The sequence below is a fragment of the Corvus hawaiiensis genome, chromosome 4 (assembly GCF_020740725.1).
Source record: "Corvus hawaiiensis isolate bCorHaw1 chromosome 4, bCorHaw1.pri.cur, whole genome shotgun sequence".
Lineage (NCBI taxonomy): Eukaryota > Metazoa > Chordata > Aves > Passeriformes > Corvidae > Corvus > Corvus hawaiiensis.
Genome location: NC_063216.1, coordinates 25,271,455 through 25,291,948, shown reverse-complemented (window position 1 = coordinate 25,291,948; position 20,494 = coordinate 25,271,455). Strand labels below are relative to the sequence as shown.

The 20,494-nt window shown below is 37.6% G+C and overlaps 1 protein-coding gene across 4 annotated transcripts in view; it reads right to left on the bottom strand.

The window, feature by feature from the left end:
- The window catches only part of WASHC4 (WASH complex subunit 4), a 55,619-nt gene that overhangs the window by 20,138 nt on the left and 14,987 nt on the right, over positions 1 to 20,494 (bottom strand). For all 4 annotated transcript variants that reach the window (XM_048302589.1, XM_048302586.1, XM_048302587.1 and 1 more), the window contains exons 13-32: positions 20,113 to 20,273; positions 17,828 to 17,954; positions 16,374 to 16,499; positions 14,947 to 15,054; positions 13,161 to 13,307; positions 12,976 to 13,055; positions 11,985 to 12,090; positions 11,133 to 11,249; positions 9,941 to 10,109; positions 9,647 to 9,801; positions 8,043 to 8,117; positions 7,126 to 7,230; positions 5,577 to 5,711; positions 4,723 to 4,831; positions 3,970 to 4,036; positions 3,170 to 3,256; positions 2,510 to 2,657; positions 2,252 to 2,348; positions 1,576 to 1,772; positions 478 to 577 (exon numbers count right to left, since the gene is read on the bottom strand). In XM_048302589.1, the coding sequence (XP_048158546.1) occupies positions 478 to 577; positions 1,576 to 1,772; positions 2,252 to 2,348; positions 2,510 to 2,657; positions 3,170 to 3,256; positions 3,970 to 4,036; positions 4,723 to 4,831; positions 5,577 to 5,711; positions 7,126 to 7,230; positions 8,043 to 8,117; positions 9,647 to 9,801; positions 9,941 to 10,109; positions 11,133 to 11,249; positions 11,985 to 12,090; positions 12,976 to 13,055; positions 13,161 to 13,307; positions 14,947 to 15,054; positions 16,374 to 16,499; positions 17,828 to 17,954; positions 20,113 to 20,273 (2,416 nt within the window). The remainder of the gene's footprint in view (positions 1 to 477; positions 578 to 1,575; positions 1,773 to 2,251; positions 2,349 to 2,509; positions 2,658 to 3,169; positions 3,257 to 3,969; positions 4,037 to 4,722; positions 4,832 to 5,576; positions 5,712 to 7,125; positions 7,231 to 8,042; positions 8,118 to 9,646; positions 9,802 to 9,940; positions 10,110 to 11,132; positions 11,250 to 11,984; positions 12,091 to 12,975; positions 13,056 to 13,160; positions 13,308 to 14,946; positions 15,055 to 16,373; positions 16,500 to 17,827; positions 17,955 to 20,112; positions 20,274 to 20,494) is intronic.

Sequence of the window (20,494 nt, the reverse complement as noted above, 5' to 3'; positions counted from 1 at the left end):
AGTTTCTACTTGTGTCTCAACTGCATTTCTAGATCTTGATCCTTAGAAGTACTCTCATTTCTTTGGAAAGGATTTTCCCAAGAGAATCTTTCAGAATTCATGAGGGAGAATAGACAAGCAGGAATAGAAATGCAAAAGACCCACATTACCTAGTCAAGAGACCACACCACGAATTAAGATCTTACTCTTTGAATACAGAATTCAATAGGAGACCAAGTACATCATAAACATCTGAATATATATAGTAACTGCATCATCTGCCTATGAAAGTTGAAAACCAGCTGGTACAATGGGTGAAAACCACTTTATTTAACACCAGCTAAGGTTGTCATTGTCAACACTGGTAATTGACGAGGTAAGTGTGATGCTGATCGACCCATGAGCAAGAAAGCAGCTATGAATAAAACAAAAAGGACCTTCCCTATTAGGGCACACAATCTCCTTAGCCAAAATGTTCTACATACAGCATTCACTCACCTTCTTTTTCTTTCTTTTCCTGGCTTTCTTCTGCTGCAGTTTTATCTGCTCTGAAAAAAATTCTTGCACTACTTAGTGAGAAATAAAGGAGTTCAAATTCCTAAGGGAAAAGAGAAAGAAGAGGAGCATCAGAGTATCACAAGAATGAATTTGCAGACCGATATAAATGGGATTTTTCAGGAGCATCTTAGGCACCTAGATTTCAGTATCTAAATCACTTAAATGCTCTTGAAAATCCTTCTCCATTCATACCTTATTCACATGCATTTTACAAAGCAAATGTCAGCCTTTACACTAAAGGGCAACTTTAAGCAAAGCAGCATCACTGCAATCCATCACTGATCTGCTGAGGCTGAAAATGAGATTTGTAGCAGCAGTGAGCACTTAGAGCAACTTGCCCATGGAAAACCATGCAAGCCAATAATTTAAATGGCTACAGGCTTGATCAGTGTCTGAACAAGGTTCAGTGATGTGGTTTTTTAAACACAGAGGACCAAACACAGTGCACACTCCTGGATACCATGAGGGCATACAGGGCCTTATCTATTTCAACAAGACATTACAGAATGTAATCATGGGCTGTAAAACTAACCAACGACAGATTTGTCCCATAGGCTTCTCCAATCACGAGTGAGAAAGCAGCACACCACAGACAAAATCTGAGCTTCTGTGCTTCAAAATTCAAATACACCTTTCCTCTATTTGACAGCTAATGCATCATTCATTCAGCAGCTCAGAATTAACACACAGGCAACTCTGAGGGTTCACAGCGTTATGTGAAATCTTTGTCGTTAGAAGTTTAACCATTCTCTCCTGTTAAAGCATTTCTGGTTTAGTTGCATTACATTTCAAACTCCATGGGACAAAGAATTCCAATCAACCAGGTCTTCAAATAGCACAAAAACCGATGGCATTCCCTTCACATCATACACCTCAAGTATTTATGCTCTTTTTGCATTTTTGCTGTAGACAATGCTCTGGATTTTGCTCTCAATGAGCTCCATCAGAACACAGTTACATGATTTGTGATGGGTAAGCGCTGAACCCAAAACAGAACAGAAATTGTTACCAGAACAGGTAACCAGGCCCGTGCTGTACCTGTAAACAAACTTCCAGCCGCTTGTGGGTAAGGTTCATAGTCTGTAGTAGTTTTTCATCTTGATTAGAGGACTGCACGTTCTGTTGCTTAGCTACTGCTCTTATTTCCTTCACATACTTCTCTCTAACAGACTGGAACCAGTGCAGAGAATCAAACTCCTGGTACTGATCCAAAAGCTTCAGAATGTAAGCCACACCTAGTCATTGACAAACCATGTACTAAAGTCAACATGCAATTTGCAAAACATTTTGTGAATGTCTTTAATGGATGAGCCTAAGCTGATAATTTCATGCAAATATAATTTAAACTGTTATTAACTTAGAATTATCTATCAGGAAAAATCACAATAAAGAACAAGCTTAAATTTTTTAAAAACCTCACAACTTCTCCAAATAATTGCATTCCTTCTCATCTGGATGAGAACCACAAGTTTTGAAAGAAACTAGGAAGCACCAATATATGTTAAAACTGTCTGCTCCCATACACAGCTATTCCATGTTTAGGAAATTCTGAACACAACCATAACCCTCAAATCCATTTTGCTGAAGCAAAGACAAACCCAATTAAATTATGGAATTTTTAATTATGGGAACAGACAAATTATAAACAGAACTTTTCTTGCAAATATCCATTATGTTGGCTTACCCAAAGGCTAGTGAGGGTGCTGAAACTTACCCATGGCAAACCCATCATCAGTGAAAGCTGCTCCACTTTTGTTCTTCTTATTCAATTTCTCCTTGCAACTGATCGAATGCTCTACAAAATTGAGGGTCTGAAAGAATGAAAGGCTGTCTTGGAATCACAAAGAGACTCACAAATTTCCCAAGGCATAGCCACACATGCTACTACAGTCTAATAACAAAATATTTAAACACAACCCTGATCAGACAAGCCCTTTTTTTAAGTGAGCCCTGGTGCAACGCACACACTCACCAGGGGGGGAACAATGATGTAGAAGTTCCGCAAGTGCATGTTCTTCGGGCTGCGGAACTCGGGAGCAAAGACATCCACCAGCATTTTGAAGTACTCTGTTCCCTCTGCAAAGTTCCGGGTGAGGTCACTGAGCACAGAGTCCAGCTGCCTGCAAGGGATGAGCAATGGGTTACTCAGTTCTGCTAAAAGTCCCTTTGCTTATCCACCTCGGAGGATAACAACCTTCTCTTCACCCTTTGCCTACATCCACAATCCAGGATTTGGAAGGGTACCCTACCTCTACAGCCCATTTGAATCATGTGTCTTTATTTAATTTTCTCAGAAAAGGTCTATGAATAGAATACTTGCATCTTTTTTATCTAAGACCCTGAACATTTTAGAAGCAGAGCTCAGGCACATGGCGAGGAAAGCCTGTTAGCTTTTAAGCAAGGATTTCTTCAAGAAACCAGGTTCTAAGTGTCTATTACTATCAATGCTACTTCACATTTTCTAAACAACTGCTTCTATTTGCTTTGCTTAAAGCAAATATTTTTGCATAAAAGCAGCTGAACTTTTAATATACACACACACAAATAACCAATAGCTGCATTTATAAATAAAAAATGACAATTCTCTCATCCCACCCCTGCCCCAGACCTCAAAAGCATGATGTTAGTGTACCTTGCTGCTTTTTGTGTTTCTTCTGAGAGTCCTTCTTCTTTCACCAGCTCTTCAAAGTTAACAATATCTTCCAGATCAGGAACAAACCTGAAAACTCACTGTTTGTTAGGATTATGCTCAACTGTCTGTGTTCACTGAAGTATCTACCCCAATTTATAATTCACTTAATTTCATCTTCGGGGCTTGAACTACTTACTTCAAATTATGTCGTATCTGTCACACCATTCTCATCCAGGCATTATTAACCTCACTTCTAAACACACATCGTTATTTGTACTTCTGTTTTTACTGGACTACCATCTCCTCTCTCCAGCACTTGATACTCTTGGTAACTCTAAGTTTACTATTACTTGCAAGAAAACGAACTATTTCTTACTATGTAAAAGTTACTATGTTTTCATGACTGTTCATAAACACAGACAAAACCTATACAGAAAAAAGTATGAAAGGAATGTGTTTTCCAAGTTCCTCAAGGTTTGTATTATTTTTCTTTAATGCACCCTTGAAATTATTTAACATCACAAATTGCTGGATTAAGGACTAATGCCATACATGTGCATTCTATTAACTCTTTTGCCATGTTTTCCCATAGAATTTGTGGTTTTTTAGTGATTTATGTGCATGATTGTACAGTGCTGAATCCCAGCACTGTCTTCAATAATTCCACTTAAATGAAGGCATATAAAGGGAACTTTTCAAAATGTATGGGGGATAGGTAAGGGCATAGGGAATATCAGCAAGAATAGAGAGCAAGGGGAAGAGAAGGAGCAAAGAGGAAAATGAAATATTTGTGGAAATACCTAATTGCACTACTACAGCAGTGAAGTCCACCAGATCTTATCATTCGTACATAGCCCATAGCATTGCCTTTAAAAACAAGAAAAAACAAGGAAGCAGTTTATAATTACTTAAATACACACACACTCTCACAGCCTATAGGAGCTATGAAAACGTAAATTAAAGTTGCCACGTAGTTCTGGCAAAGAACTTGGCTCTGAAAGCCAAGTTATAAAAGTTAAATTGAACCCTGCTATCAACAGTCTATGCAGAGAAATAAAACAAAAATACATCATCAAGCAAGGGTTTGTTCACTTTTGTACAAACTCTTTTCACTGGGCACATTAAACACTTGCAAGTTCAGATCAGTCCTGCACATCTACAGCATCAGTGGCTGAAAATAGCATTGTCACATCATGCATTACTCAAGGATACTTCAGCAGGATGAATGGCCATTTTTTGAAATACATGAACTTAACAGTAATTGGTTTTTACTAGGAAACACACTCAACATGGATAAAAGTCAGTTGCATAACACAGAACTGAAAGGGAACAGGAATCTATGCAATCTGTAACTCTGTTGGAGATTAGGACATGCAATGGCCATTTCTGTGCAATTAGATGAGAGCATTTAAGTAGCATGGGCTACAAGTGAACTACTTTCCATCTGACTGGAATTAAATCTACCTTTAGCCTGAGCTAAAAGGTCAGTTACTAGCTGATGAAGAACTCTTCCATTTAAAAACTTTTATAGCATCTTAGATAGCATTTCATACCAATTTGACTTATGAGTTGTCTGAACTGGTCAAGATAGCTCTGGCCATCCGGGGTTATTCCAAGTTTTCTGATGCCACGGTTGAATTTATCTGCTCTTTCAAAGGGATACTAGAAAAAAATTTTAGAATAATTTGTAAGAATAATTACCTACCCTTAGAAAAAAATCTTTTCATCACATCAATAGAATTCTATTTGTAATTTAGTTTTACCCCACATTTACAGCTTTATTTTTTTATAAATCATACACCTGCTCGTCTGTACTAGTTCACAAGGCTCATTTTACTGAGTCACTTCTGCAAGTTGACAAGTGAAATAGTTTTACTGTGAACAAGAAAGTATTCCTAAAACAAATAAGCCCTTGACATGCAAAGAAGCTAGCAGTCTATTTTACTAAATACACTGTCTCTCCCATTTTTGAGAAAATTTTCTAGCATGCAAAATCAGACCCTCACTCCCAAATCCTGACATACTGGAATGAGTATTTTGAATCCAAAATGATCACATCATTTTGGATTCAATTCAAGTAAGCTTATTGTTCAAAACTGAAAACTCTTATGCATGAGTTGGACCAGAAGTTTAGAACCTCCAATAGACTACAACTCCATCAAATCATCCTTAAGACATGGAGAGAATGATTTTAGCCAACTCCATATTTACAGAGCAGACAGAATGAAACAAAGGCCTCCTGAACACAGGTATTGGTAACACTGCATTTTGCTAGGACAGAAGCTGTCCCTTTGTCAGGGGATACACATTTAAATAATAGGAGTGTTATGGTTTGGTGCACCTTCAGTCACATGAAAGTAGCACTTCTTTTAGCAAATTACTCTACAGCCTTCAAAAACTACTATACCTTGTGATCATTTTGATCCTTGACTTCCCTGAAGAATCTGATGTCTTTGATAAGTCTGGATTTGATATGTTCATCATACATGAACTGGCTAAAAATGTAAAACTTTTTCCTCAAGAATTGGTAAGTGAAGTTTACCTAGAAGACAAAAAGAAAGAAAACAGTCAAATCAAGAAAGTTAGCAAAGTAACAAACACATCTAACACCCTGTTTTCACCAGATGCCTAAGTAACTTCTAATGCAAGTTCTCAACTTACTTTAATTTCACTGTTTTCAAAGAATAAGGAAAAATGAAAAACCATTCTCCTGGAAGGCCTACTCTCTTCCAGGAAAGGCAGAGGGACCAAAGGACAAGTTCAGTATTTCAGTTGATCACCTGCCCTACACAGCCATTAGTTTGTTTGGAATATCCTGTAACTGTCCTTTTGAAACAATACAAGCATCAAGTTGAAACAGGCAGACATGACCAACTTCCTCAGTATCTGCATAATCTCCTGGCACCATTTTTTCACTTCCTCAAAGTTTTCTAAAACATTTTCTCAAAAGGCAGAAGTACACTTCTATGGTACATATCTCAAAACTTCTCATGTCTGCAAAAATAACTTCACTCACAATCAGAAGTGAATAAATCTACATCACCAAAAAATAATTTGAGTAGCAGCATTTTCTGAAAAAGTCCCCACACTCCCACAAAAAGTGAAAGAAATCATTAAAACTTTATTTTTAATAATTCCCACTTCGAAAATAATGACTTGAGAGTGGGTTCAATATTTTAGTAAGTTCCTTTCTTTTGGTTTTTTTGGGGGTTTTTTTGGGTTTTTTTGTTTGTTTTGGTTTTTGGTTGTTTTTTTTTTTTGGTTTTTTTTTTAATGGAGCTAGAAGAATAGAAAAAAGGAAACAGCAACAACGTGGAAGTTAAGCAGCAGACTGGAAAGCACTGACCTGAAAACACCTTTATCATTGTATCCAAACTTGAGAATCCCAATGATAAAGTCCTGCTGTAGCAGACACAAGGCACCTCTTTGCATTTACCTTGCAAAGAGGCAAATGCCTTTGGCTGTTAAAATGGCCACCTACACCTCAGACATCATTAAAAGCCTTGCAATAAGAAGTCAGTTTTCCAACAAGTGATTAGAGGTCTGTAGCTTTTATTTTGCAAATTGAAAAGCTGATAGTTCTTAAGCATAGCAATTACAAGAAGAACTTAAAAAATTAACATTGCATTTTCTCAAGATTTGCTTTAACTGCAGCAAAAGTACCTGTCTACTAAGCAGCAAATCAGGCCATAACGTCAAGAACAGTCCAACCAGAACATCTGACTCTCCTTTGATGTAGTTTTAAATCTCTTCATTAACTTTTATATAACAACTGGAAGTGATAACACTCCCAAGAGATTGTGATATCCATTTGTGCCACGTCCAAGAACTGATTTGATTTATTAATTCACACAGAACATTACTACTGCATTATTAAAACTGCATAACCAAATAAACTATTAGGAGATGCAAGGAGGAGGTTTATGTAATCCAACAACAGTGCCAAAGATACTCACTGTTGTGTTCATGATTCCTGTTCCGTGAGTTCGAATTGAATTAGCAATGTGTCGGATATTGATGGTGTTCAAGTGTTTGTTATTACTTGTTCTTTCAATGAAGATCTGGGAGGCAGGGAGGGAAAAATAAAGTTAATTACCTAAAACTGGTTCTGTGATGAATTACTGATCTAAATAGCCTATACCTTATTTCTGAGAGCAGCTAATATCTGGTACTTAGGGAAAGAACCAAGAAAATACAGCATGGATACAATGAACTTTATCTGGTAAATTTTTCTGATTTCTACAGCTGTAATTCAACAATTCCAAGGCAGATGTTGCACTCAAGACTCCCATATTTATTGAGATTATATCCTACATTAAGGTGTCTAAACTCTTTTGGCACCTGTTTGTACTTTTGACCCCACACAGACCACAGCAATGAGTTCCACTACTGAATTATGAGCTATGAAAAAAGTACTTCTTTTCTTTCAGGAAGCCACTCATTTTTGTAGTGAGCCCCTCATTCTCACATTGTGAGAAACCCCAAAGGTTTGCTCTCTGTCCATGTTCTCCATGTCAGCCACTGCTTCATCTCTCCAATAACCCATTTTCAGATACACATTTTTCAAGCTCAGAAATCATGTACTTACTATGCCCTTATGGAGCAGCCAATTATCCTTGCTGCCTTCTAGTTTCACTAGAAAATTGACATGGAGTGATCCTACTGCCATAACATATCCAAAATATGCTACATAACAATCTAGAAGACCAAGCCACAGCATCCCCAAGGATGTTTATCTAAAGTAGCAACACTATTTTATAGCCTCTCACTACACATGTTCAGCCTGGACTTTTCTTTCATGTACTCTACTCTGCATTTCACAATCCCTTCAAACTGAAGCCAACTGCCTGGAAAAGTATGGGAAATACCTTACCTGATTGTTCAGATTGTAGAGGTAGCGGGATACAAAAACATGAATATTTCTCATGATTTCCAAAACATCCAGACCCTGAAACAATATTATTTATTGAGAATGACTATGGTAAAACTTCTTCAAGAACTACTGACACATCTAACCACTAAGGTGCAGAAATACTGTTTCTGCAGTTACTTGAAGGTATTCTAGAAAGCAGTGGGTTTTCTCTGCAAAATGAAGAACCTCTTAACACTTTTTGTTCAGTGTCTGTAAGATAATGCTTAGAGGAGAAAAAAGCAGCTCAGCCCATGTTTTAACATTTACACTTCTGCCTCTTTCTTTCCAGCTTCCCCTGAAAGAGAGGAATCCTCCAGCCTATTCCACAAGGCACAATTAAACAATAAAAAACCTAAAAATTGAGATTTGTCTGTTTTCAGATTCTAAAATATAGAATCTTGCCTTAGAGATTTCTACAGACATATAGATTTCTATGGAGAAATAAGCACCTAGCTACTTTTATTTAATATTGTTTAGCCCAACCTAAAAGACTGAGGTTTGCTATTTACAATATAAATTTTACAATTGTTTACACATTTTTCCCTAAGGAATCCCTTAATCATCATTGGGCCTAGAGATGATGCTATTTAATTTATATACCCTATTTCCAGTTGTGCTAGGGATTTTATCAGGCTTTTGAGGCTGGGGGTTATGAAGTGTGGGGTGTCTTTGTTTTGAAGTAAAGCTCATACCGGAATGAATGTTATGAAACCAATGTCGTGAAATTGTTTAATTCTTTGTAACAATGTACTGACCAAATATGGCCAGTAGAAAACCAAAGCTGGAAACAGAAGCTGATCTACAGCACTTTTGTGCCAAAAATCCAGCTGGAGTACTTAGTTCTACACCCTCTTTCAACTTAGGAAGACACAGCCATCACGAACATTAGCAAAAAAGGGGCTGTACTTCTAAGAGCTTTCACCAATGTGTTAACCCAAATGAGGGAATGAAGCAAACTGCCAAAAATATCCAAGATATTAAAACTCTTGAAGGAAAGTCTTCAAAATATAGACCCTGTAACAGTGAATATCATCACCATTAACTTGATGGCACTACAACTTTATTCTGAATGGCACCATGTTTAGCAGCTTTTAGGAGGCTCTGAGTCACTCTCCTATAATCTAATTCACAGATGTCCAAAAGTCCTCCATGTCCAGCCTGGGAAATAGTTTCTCTTGACGATGACAAAGCAGAACCTGCTAAAAAGCTAGCAATAAACTAGGGGAAAAGACTCACCATTCAAAGGTCATTCCATGCTTTTAACAGTTGTCTGGATCTACTGCTTGCCAAATTGCTAACTGAATTTTCAAGAAAACATTCTCTGACTTTGCATACTCAATTAATTTCATTATGTTAAAAAAATGAACAATACAAGCCCAACATGATGTTAACTGATATCAGTGTGATCTCCAAAGGCAGATAAAGATCCTGCCTCACAAATCAACCAGAAATTAAAGGTCACTTATTCCAAAGAGTTCTCTGCTCTTGGGTACTTTAATTTCAATTACTCAGTCCTATGACAGTGGAATGGAAGAAGTTCTATTCCTGTCCTGTGGGCACTGTACCTGCTCCAGAGTCTGGCTGGGAAGGTGTGCCTCAGTCATACTTAAACCATAGCGCTGGGTTGCCAAGTTTCTCATCTCACTGTAGGTGGCCCAGTCGTGAAGAGCTACGGTCGTTAAGTTGTAGAAGGTCTTGTCCAAGTAATGAGTTACATAAGCTGTGAACACACAGAAGGATGAACTAAAATAATGCTACCTATTTAGTTAGGAAAGTGTGGAAAGAAGTGAAAAGATATACAAAGCCAAAGTATAAGAGATGAAAATAACAGAATCAAGCAAATGTACAACTCCCCTCACCTTTTATGTCAATGAATCGATTGAAAAAACGTATTGGGTTCAGAAAGAAGAAGTGAGCCAGGTCCTTCATGCCAACTCTGAAGGGGTTTCTGTCATCCAGCTTCAGGTGTGTGTGAACTGATAAGCGCAGGTCCTTTTCTATCTCTTTACACAATTTGTCCAGCAAGTGCTATTCAAGAAGTTTAAATTTAAAAAAAAGAAAACACACCAAAACCCCAAACAAGCATACAAAAAAGCAAACCACAAAAAAATGGTGATGTTCAGTGTCCATTTACAATGCTTGGTTAGCAGAATCAACACTTCTCTGCAGATATGTGTAACACTGATGAAACTAGTGAAGAAAGCTTTGCTTTGGTAGGGCCACACAAGTCAAAGTCAATAAATACTTGGGAACCAGAAAGATATTCATTTCCTGTGCTCTTGTTCCAGTACCCAATGGCAAGAAAAAGTTACACAGTTCAGAAAAGGTAAAGGTGTAACTACTCAATGCCATCTTTTACATGACTAAAACTTCCACAGGAGTTTAACACAACTTACACTCAAGTATTCTCATTTCTCATTTTAAGGGGAACTAGGCTTAGGGCTATCTATCTAAATAGTAAGAACTAATTCAGTGAGGAAGAGTCTTACAATAAGAAATTTGGTCTGATTCTCTGAATAATCTGTAATGTTTGGTCTTGAACTAGTCAAATAAAAAGCATAGTTCAAAGGTTAAAAACTAGGACTCGGGAAATCCAAATTTGCATTTTCTTTGTAAAACCTCCTTCATAATTCTAGATAATAATTCAGTCAAGAGGCCATCTGTATTTGCAGACCCTTCACTACTAAAAGCCATGCATGCACACTAAGAACAGTAGCATTTATTTTAGGCATTCATCCAAACAGAAGCTAATCTGACAAAAAGCACTCCTCTGTCTGCACAGTCAAATCTGTAACTGAAGTTTTGTTAACTTACATAATTTAGAGTGCAGTATTTTCATGTTCCCAGACAACACAGATACCATTAAAAATGGGTCTTAACCAACCAAAATCATCAGCCAAAATAAACACTTTCTTATTTATTAAAATAAAGAACCAAAGTTCTCTGTGCAATTTTTACAGATCATATCAGATTTGCTACAGTAGATGCTAATCTGAGCTAAAGATATTTCAAGCACAGTGCTGTGTTTAATTCCCAACCACAACCAGTTACCTCATTGAGCACTTCCATGATTTCTTTGTCATAGCATTCCAGAAGCACCTCGTAAGATTCCAAGTGTCTTGCATGCATCATAGCAGGTACACAGTCCCGTAGTGCACTAAACATATACTTATTAAAAAATATATATTATTAACAGATAGATATATCACCAGCAACTCAAATAGAGTTCAAAGCTAACAAAAATCAGAATCACTAGTCTGCCCATTTTTATTAGAAATGGACTTCATAAACCCTACTGAAGTGTCATGTCCTTAACCTGAAGTACTATTTGCTGCTGACTGGAAGATCCCAAGTATTAGCTATTTCATCAGAAATTATTTGCACTTTATTCATTTCAGTACTGTACAACCATGGAACAGACGATTGATTTTTATCAGGATTATCATGCCAAAGCACGATTCACATCTGCAGCTAGTACATAGTACTTCAACAAGGGGAGAAGAGGTAAGGGGTGGAAAAAGCTACAGGACAACTATTCAACACAGAACCACTGAACACAGTGATACCTGCTTTAGAAATATGTAACCACAATGACAAACAAAGGCTTTTAATGCTGAAGTCTAGCAGGTGTTCATTTCAAATTAGAATGAAGAGAGGAACAAAGAGACAGGCACAGAGATACAGAATTAACAACAGCAACCTGAGATTTTTTAAAGAAATCTAACAGATAGATTTAGAACAAAGATTGCTTTTATATCCTCCAGACTGAGAAGAAATGTCTGACTCAGTAGTAGCCAGGGATTTACTTTTTGAGCTTTCCATTTAAGAGCTTCAGTCTAAGGTTTATCATCTCTTCATCTGAAGCTGTCACAACAGTTAGTAAGTTGTAACATTACTACTTACATGTAGTCTAGCAGAATCCACTGCACTTTCATAGACATCATCTAAATAGATTGGAAAGACAGCTCGATGCCAGTACAAGAAACAACAGTCACATTGTGCCCGAACTCTGGAATAAAAGATTAACTGTTAGACACAGATTTGGAAGAAACCATTCTTCTAACACAGTGAGTGTGTTTTAACTAAAGACAAGTGCATTTCAGGCCCAAGTTTTACATCATTATTTAATGTTCCAGATGCACTGACCTTCAGAAGTTCCTTGTTAAAGAACTTTTTATTTCTTTTTTTTCCACTAGCCTATTTATAAATAAAAAGTACCTGCTTTAGTGAAAAGATTTACTCAGTCTCTGAAAGATTTAAATCTTACATTACAGCGAAGTCCTAAACAACCATTTTCTTATTACATGCCTTAATTAGTAGCCTAGAGATCAAACATACATTCTCTAATTTTCTCCTGTGAGTCAAAGGAGAAACAGGCCTCTCCCAATACAACTTGTCTACATTATTCCCAGGATTTTATCTCATGAGTCAACCGCTGAAGGTGTTTTTCTCCCTCCATAAAAACTGCATGGAACCCAGATATTCACCTGGTTTACAAATGGCCAGCATGGTATAACTTGAGTGTGCACTGAAACTACAGCAGCAGTAAAAACATGGTGTCACATGTGAACTAACAGCCCAGTCTCCCAAACAGACTGGTACTAACTCATAAATTTTGGGGTTGGGTTAAGGGGAACACTTCAGCTTATCATAAAACCAAGTCATCCAAGAAAGTGATAGAATTTCTAAACAATCAACAGTCAGGTGAAATATAACTTGCCCAAAGACAAGTGAGCTTCAGACCTAACTCTGGAATTCTTTCTGTCCATCCCTGGTCTACAAAACATGCAAAAATCTCCACCAGCATGCAGAGACCAGATTTTGACATTCATACAGTGAAGACCCAGCTGCCCCAAGACACTGCTGCCTTCTATATACTGCTGCCACTGCTTACCTCTCTGTGAGTTCACTGATCAAGTCCAGTTTTTTCAGAACTAACTGAAGGGGAATAAGTTCCTCATCTTTAAATGTTTTCTGTAGAAATGAAGAAAAAAAAATAAACACGAGATCACAAGATGGTATTTTTTCATAGGGCACTCTACCAAACAAATGAAGGGCTGCAACAAGCATGGCACTCACCATCTGTGTTCCCACACTCAGTGCAAGGGAAACAATCAGTCGCCTCTGTTTCGTACTTGGCCCATTTAGGGTGTTCTCAGCCAACACTAAAGCAGAGAGGACATCCAGGCGTTGCTCACTGTACTTTTTATCAGAAATTACCCTTTTCTTGATGACAAAAAGACACAGAAATTCAGAGAAAAGTTACCTAAGCCCAAAGGCAATAGCTTACTATTTCTTCTTTTGTGGACTTGTCATAAATTGAGTATTTCTGCAAACAAGTTATGTTTTGTGAACAGAGGTAACTGAATGCAGATTCACTTACTCTGTCAATTCAGTGATATTACCTATCTATAAACTTGGAATATGTGCAGCCAACATGGACATAGGGTAGGTCATACAGTACACAAACACTGTGCAAGTTGCATGAGAGTGCATGGCAGTTTTAGTTCTAACGGACGTGTAATTTAAATTTTTAATCAATGACTCCCAGTTGTTGATAACAAAATTCAGTTTACAGCTGAAAAGCCATGAGACATATAAACATGGTAATAACGACAACTTACAATTTTCTACAAACTCTAATGTACCAGGAAGATGAAGTGCAAACTTATTTGCATGAACAAATGAAAGGAACCAAGTGTAATGGCAAAAAAGTGGAAGTCACAGATGTATTTGTGAGTAGCAGAGGGACGCAGAAGAGGAAGTTTCACAAAAGAGTTAAATAAAACATCTTCCACACGTGTTGTGTGCTCAGCATGAAGCTCCTAACCTCATCTGCTGTGTGTCTTAGACCTTACACCACTTAGAAACAAAGCAGAGCAGATAAAAAGAGCAGTACTAATGGATCCTTCTATTTACCAACATTTTGCCTTTTACATATTTTCTGATAAGTAGTCAAAATATCAAGGACGGCTCACATATGTGTTCTTTCCAATATCCTTCAACAGAAGTCTTAGCATATTTCTATGCATTTAAAAATAACTGTAATGTAATTACAGATACCATTTGAAAAGTTTCTGAAAGGCATCTCTCTCTATATATATATGTGTACTCTTTGAAGAGAAACAGTTTTTCTTAGTAACTTTAAAGTTTGGAACCTCTTCAGTTCATGCTATTCCTGCTACATATATATATATATATCTATATATAAATTTTTTATAAGTACAACTATTTTTTTGCTTACCCTAGAAAATATAGAGATGCCAGATACACAAATTGAGATTACAGCCAAATAAAAAGGAAATTTAATAGCTGCACCAGTAACAATAGCACACATCCTTTGTAATTCTGCTACTGAATGTGATGAAAGAATAAAACCAATCAGTAATACATCAGAACAGGCATACTAAAGTCTCATTTTCCCATTTGCCCTGAATTCTGAAATTCAAGATTTGATAAGCAAAAGAAGCCATTTTATCCCACAGTGAAATAGAGAATTTATGCCCACAGTAGGTTCCTGTAAGCCATCATGTACTGCTATTTTTCCAAGAAGACAAAGACTTAAATAACAGGCTGTTTGCTTAGACCTGCAACAGATTGCTTTATGAATGTGCATCAGAAAAGAGGTAAGCAAAGGTCAGTTTGTGAAAATTCACCAGAAATAAAATCTAAAAAGAACACAAGAGGAAGATGACAAGAGATGCAGCAGTTTAGAGGAAGAGGGGAATCATTCTTGGTCAAAAAACAGATAACAATCTATGCTGTACAGTTTTCTAGGAAGAAGCTTGGAACTACAGGAAAGCTTATAAATTTTGAAACTACTTAGATAGGACGAAGATTAATTATTAGAACTTGGATTACATACCTTGGCCACAGAAATAGAGTGAAGAGCCTGATACTGCAGATGCTGAGTGATGTGTGTCACAGAGTCTGCCACAACCATGCTCCTTCGGTAAAACATATGTTCTATTGCCTGAAGTCAATCCCAAAACACATTAGTTCATGTAGTTACTAAAACTGCTGCCTTTAGAATCTGGCTTTATGTGTGACTCATCCACACTGCAAATACAGACTCCTTCCACTTTGTAATGTGCTGCTACTAGCATTTACAATTAACCCTTAGAAACCAAGAAGACCAAGCTATTCAGGAGCATAAAAAAGTTTTAGGGTTGATTTAAGTTTTGTTGTTTTGGTTTTTTTTTTTTTTCAGTTTTGTTCACCACTGCTTCCAGAATTTATCCCAAAATAGAGTACCTTTCTTTTGGAAAAAAATACCAGGAGAAATGTGCAGTCCCCCATCTGGGGAGGAACAATCCCCCATATACCAGTATATACCAGGAATCATCCACCATACCAGGAAAGCAGCTTGGAAGGAAAGAACCTGGGGGGTCCTGGTGGACAGCAGGTTGAGTGCAAAGCAGCAATGTGACCCTGTCCCAAAGAAGACCAATGGTAGCTTTGGCTCCAATGGACAACACTTTGCTGGCAGCTCGAGGGAGGTGACCCTTCCCCAATTCAGCACTGGTTTGGCCACATCTGGAGTGCTGGTCCAGTTCTGGGCTCCTCAGCACAAGAGAGACATGGACACACTGGAGACAGTCCAGCCAAGAGCCATGAAGATAATTCATGGACTGAAGCATCTCACATGTGAGGAAATGCTGGGAGGGCTGAGACTGTTCAGCCAGTGGAGAAAAGGCTTGGAGGGGAATCGTATCATTGTACATAAATACTTGGAGGGAGGGTGAAAAGAAGATGGAGCCAGGCTCTTGTCAGAGGTGCCCAGTGACATAACAAGGGGCAATGGGCACAAACACACACAGAAGTTTCCCTTTGAACATCAGGAAACGCTTTCTTACTATGAGGGTAACCAAGCACTGTCACAGCCTGCACAGCCTGGCTGCCCAGAAAGGTTGTAGAGTCTCCACCCTTCGAGATATTCAAAAGTCATCTGGACACTGCTCTGGACAACTGGCTCTAGGTGTCTCTGCTTGAGCACAGATAGGATGGACCAACGACCTCCAGAGATCCCCTCCAACCTCAATCATTCTGTGACATCAACTAAGGAAGCCAGTTAGAAGCTATGAATAAAAAAAACCCCAAAACAAACAAACAAATGAACAAAACCAGTCCTAGCCCTCCAAATCTATTCTCTAACCAAACCACTCACAAACAAGAAGCCAGGCATGCAAAACCACTTCCCATCACAGTTTTTTTTTTTTTAAATATGGGATATTTGGTCAATGTTCTCTGTAATTCCTACATGAAATAAACAATTTTCATCCAGTGACCTACCTTCAGAAGCTCCACAAGTCTGCACAGGGCTTTTACTGAGGTTTTGGTCACAGGTTTTTGCATTGACATGTAAAGATTCATTGTAGTTTTAATGATGGTGCTAAGACTGTATGCATAAAGAAAACCCTAAAAATAAAATGAATACAAGGGGAAGAAAAATTAAAAATTAATATTTCCACAAGTCAATAAAATAAGTCCTCTCTGTTTTGTTTCATACATGACAGACAGCTAACTTTTGCCCCTGCACAACAGAGAGCTTACCACTCCACTAAATTAAACAAGCATGAGATCCCAAAGCTGAATGAGACCCTTTTATTAGCAGACACTACGAAACTGCCTATGACTCATTAGATCATCTGATTAACCTCTTCTAAAGCCATTCCAATTAAACACAGGTTAGTGAGTTGAATAATCACAGAGCCTCAAAACAATTTCAGTCTATTGTAAACCAACCCATCAAACAATTCCCAACTCACCAAGAAACATCCCATCACAAAAACAATCTAAACCTTCCAGATTCTGTGGAATAAATACACTGGCAGTATTTACAGTTTTACACTTTCTAAATAGAAATGTCCATCCCACCGTAAAGATACCAGTCATCTCTACATAAACACATTCTAAGCTTTTAAATACAATGCTGATTATATACAACATGACAAAAAATTACTAAACTTATTTCAAAGAAAAAATAGTAACAATAAAAAAAAAGAGAAAAAGAGACTAGGAAAAGACAGAAAGTGGTGTAGGGAACTCAGTTCAGTATGGAACAAATTTTTAAGTCCATTGCAATTAATTCAAATGTAAGAACCACAGAGCCTAGTACATGCTTGTTTTTAGCTAAAGAAGATTCAAGATCATGCTTTTTTCACACACCTATTCTCATCAAATTTCTGTCAGGCAGATAGATACTTATAGAAACTAGCAAAAAATAAATTCAGAAATAAGATGCATCTTACATTAAGACTACATGCTGTTAGTAGGCCAAAAGAAAACCAGCTGTCTTGGAACGTAGTAAGATTCTTGTAAAGTATCATCACTAGGCAAAGCACAATGAAACAACACAAAACCTTTACTGGGAGTATGTATTGTCCTAAATAAAACTAAATTAAGACACTGGTTCAGTCCACCCTACATACCTCATGACTCAAAAGGAAAGAAACCCAAAACCTTTACTACAAGAAAATGAAGCTTTCTTGGTTTCCTAAGTCAAGAGAAAAATCCAAAATTCTAGCCACTGAATATTTAGTCATAGTCCCTTTCCCCATATTCTTTATCAAAAGACCTTTTACAGATTTTCTTGGAAGAGTACTGGGCTTTACAAGTTTTATAAGAATTCCCACACTGTGAAATAACACACCAATGATCACAGAACTGCTGTGATTTCTTTTTATGTTCAACAACTTGCACCAAAACATCAGATTGCTGCACCACCACATTAGAAGACTGCACACCTGGATGAAGACATTGCAGCGGTTAGAAAGATCTTCAGAGAACTTCGTCGTGCGTTGCTCCTTGGACAAGACAGATTCCATTTTTGTCATCCACGAGCTCACAAAAACATAGTATGAGTGCATATCTCTGGGGAAGGAAATAGGGAATGTTGCTCACTTCAAGTAAGAAGATTATGAAGATTTTCTTTTCTTATTTCTTTCCAAAACCTTAAGTGTTGCAAGGGAAATATTTTAAACTTTCAGTCCCCAAAAAAAAACCTCACCATTCCTAAAAGTATCAGAACCCTATACTCATTTACATTTTAATTCTCTGTAGGCAAGGATTAGTTACTCTGCCAATTATATCTGTACAATGAGTCAAAAATCATCTACTTTTCAAGAGAACGCAGGGCCCTCTTAGCAGTGCATATATTACACTTCCTTAAATTAAAAGGCCACATAAAACTGCTAGAAAGTGCTTTTAAACACTAGACAGAAAAGTCCAACACTGGTGCCAATTTTTTTTCCTCCAAGTTTGAATTTCTGCTGCTTACACACACCCACAAACACACCCACCCACAGACAAACAAATATAACTTGCCATTACATCAATGCCAGACTGGACTGCTCTTAAGTAACATCATTCTACAGAAGTGCATCTGTTTGAATTACACTAGTTGTAATTAAATGGTTAAGTAGAGCTAAATAGAGAATCGTGACACTGCAATACAACTTCTTACAGCAGATGTAGCTGGGAAGTACTCAGGTCATTGATTCCATTGCCAAAAATTACACTTCTAAAGAGTCCTCATATTCACGGAATAGTCCAATGCAAGGATTTGTAAACAAGCAAGAAAAGGTTACTTGCACAGTTCAAATCAGCAGATGCAAAAATCTGGATTTTATTACAATATCCTCAAAATTGTGTGTACAAAGTAGGGCAACAAAGCTAGAGAAGGAGCATAAGCCCTGCAAGAGCGCTGAGGGTGTTCAGCCTGGAGAAAAAGAGGTGCAGGGAGACCTTACTGCTCTCTACAACTCCCTGAGAGGAGAGTTTAGTGAGGTGGGGTCTGGTCTCTTCTTCCAAGAGGAGGTTTAGATTGAATATTAGGAAAATTTCTTCACCAAAAGGGTTGTCAAGCACTGGAACAGGCCGTCCAGGGAAGGGGTTGGGTCACCATTCCTGGAAGTATTTAAAGATGTGGGCCTTAGGGACATGGTTTAGTGGTGAACTTGGCACTGCTGAGATACAATTGGACTTGATGATCTTTGAAGCCTTCTCCAAGTTAAATGATTCTGTTTCTATGAAATGTATTTGAATACCCAGAAGTTTTTCTCAACTTTTTCTTAATCTTAAGACTTGTACCACTGCCCAAGACCAGAAGCAAAGCAGCAGTGCAATTATGCCCTATCTAGGAATTGAAGCCCAGGAAAGAATTAAGGCCAGGAAAAGGTGGATTGAAAAAGAAACAGGGCAGAAGTGAAAATAATCTGTCAGAGAATCAGGCACAGAGCTGCTTTTTCTCCTTCCCTCCTCCCCTCCAACTCAGTTCTGCCTTATTGCATTGGAAGGCAACGTGCAAAATATAAGTTTTTACTGCCATTCCACAGACCCCAGTCTCCACTTTCTTCTTTTATTCTGAAACATACAAACCTTAGCCCTGTCATCTTCCTGTGCAGTACACTTGTTCTTAAGACTAACAGCTAAAAATATTCCATCTCATCTTTAAGCATATTTTAGAAGAGAAAGAGGTGAGCTGCACACTACACGCAGAACACAAAACAAGAGAGGCTTTTTTCAAATACAGATAATTTCAAAGACCATTAAACAAGCAATAAAAACAGTCACAAAGAAAGAAATGCTTGCAAAGAAAGTATCATCACCAAGCAGAGGAGAGCTCCAGTATAAGCCTACTAGCAGCTTACCTCCATAAACACATAGAAAGCAGAGAGCCCTAACAGAAAACAAAGCATCCCAGGTTCCTAGACACTAGTTTAAAAAACAAAAGGGAATTTGAAAATATGGAAACAGAAGTAACTGAAACAAATATTCAGAACTGCCAGGAATACTGTTATTTTGGTGTAATAATATATATTTTTCTGAAAGCATGACATGAAAAGCAGCTTAGTTTTGGCCAAAACTTTTTGCAGCAACACTGACACACTCAGTGCTGCAGTGAAGTGGAACAAGTGACTAACACCACTGAGAGACACTACACAGCACGTTACTACACTGAATGAAAAAGCCCACGTGCTTATAACATAATTGCCAAACAGCTTCATGAGGCAGTATTTAGGAAGCATACTTGGTAAGTGACTGTGCCCTCTGCTGTAAAAAGTTCTCCCTTTGTGTTTTAACTGTATGAATACTTTTCTTGTCCAGTAGTTTGGCAGCAGCTGGAATCTTCTGGATGAGAAAGTTGTCAGCAAACCAGATAATGTTAGCTGTTAATGTAATGGCTGGTACCTGGGAAGAAAAGAAAAAAAGGAGGAGGAAATACTACCACTAAACACAATTAACACAGTTCAGTTTATTTCCGTGTAACTGTTTTCTACAGAGTATTACATTGATGTTAAAAAAAGTTTCCCTAGATGTTTACTAAGGACACCACGGGCAAAATTATAACCACTCTCAGCGATTCTAAACAATATTAGAGATTTTAATAATTTCTTCACACCATTCAATAT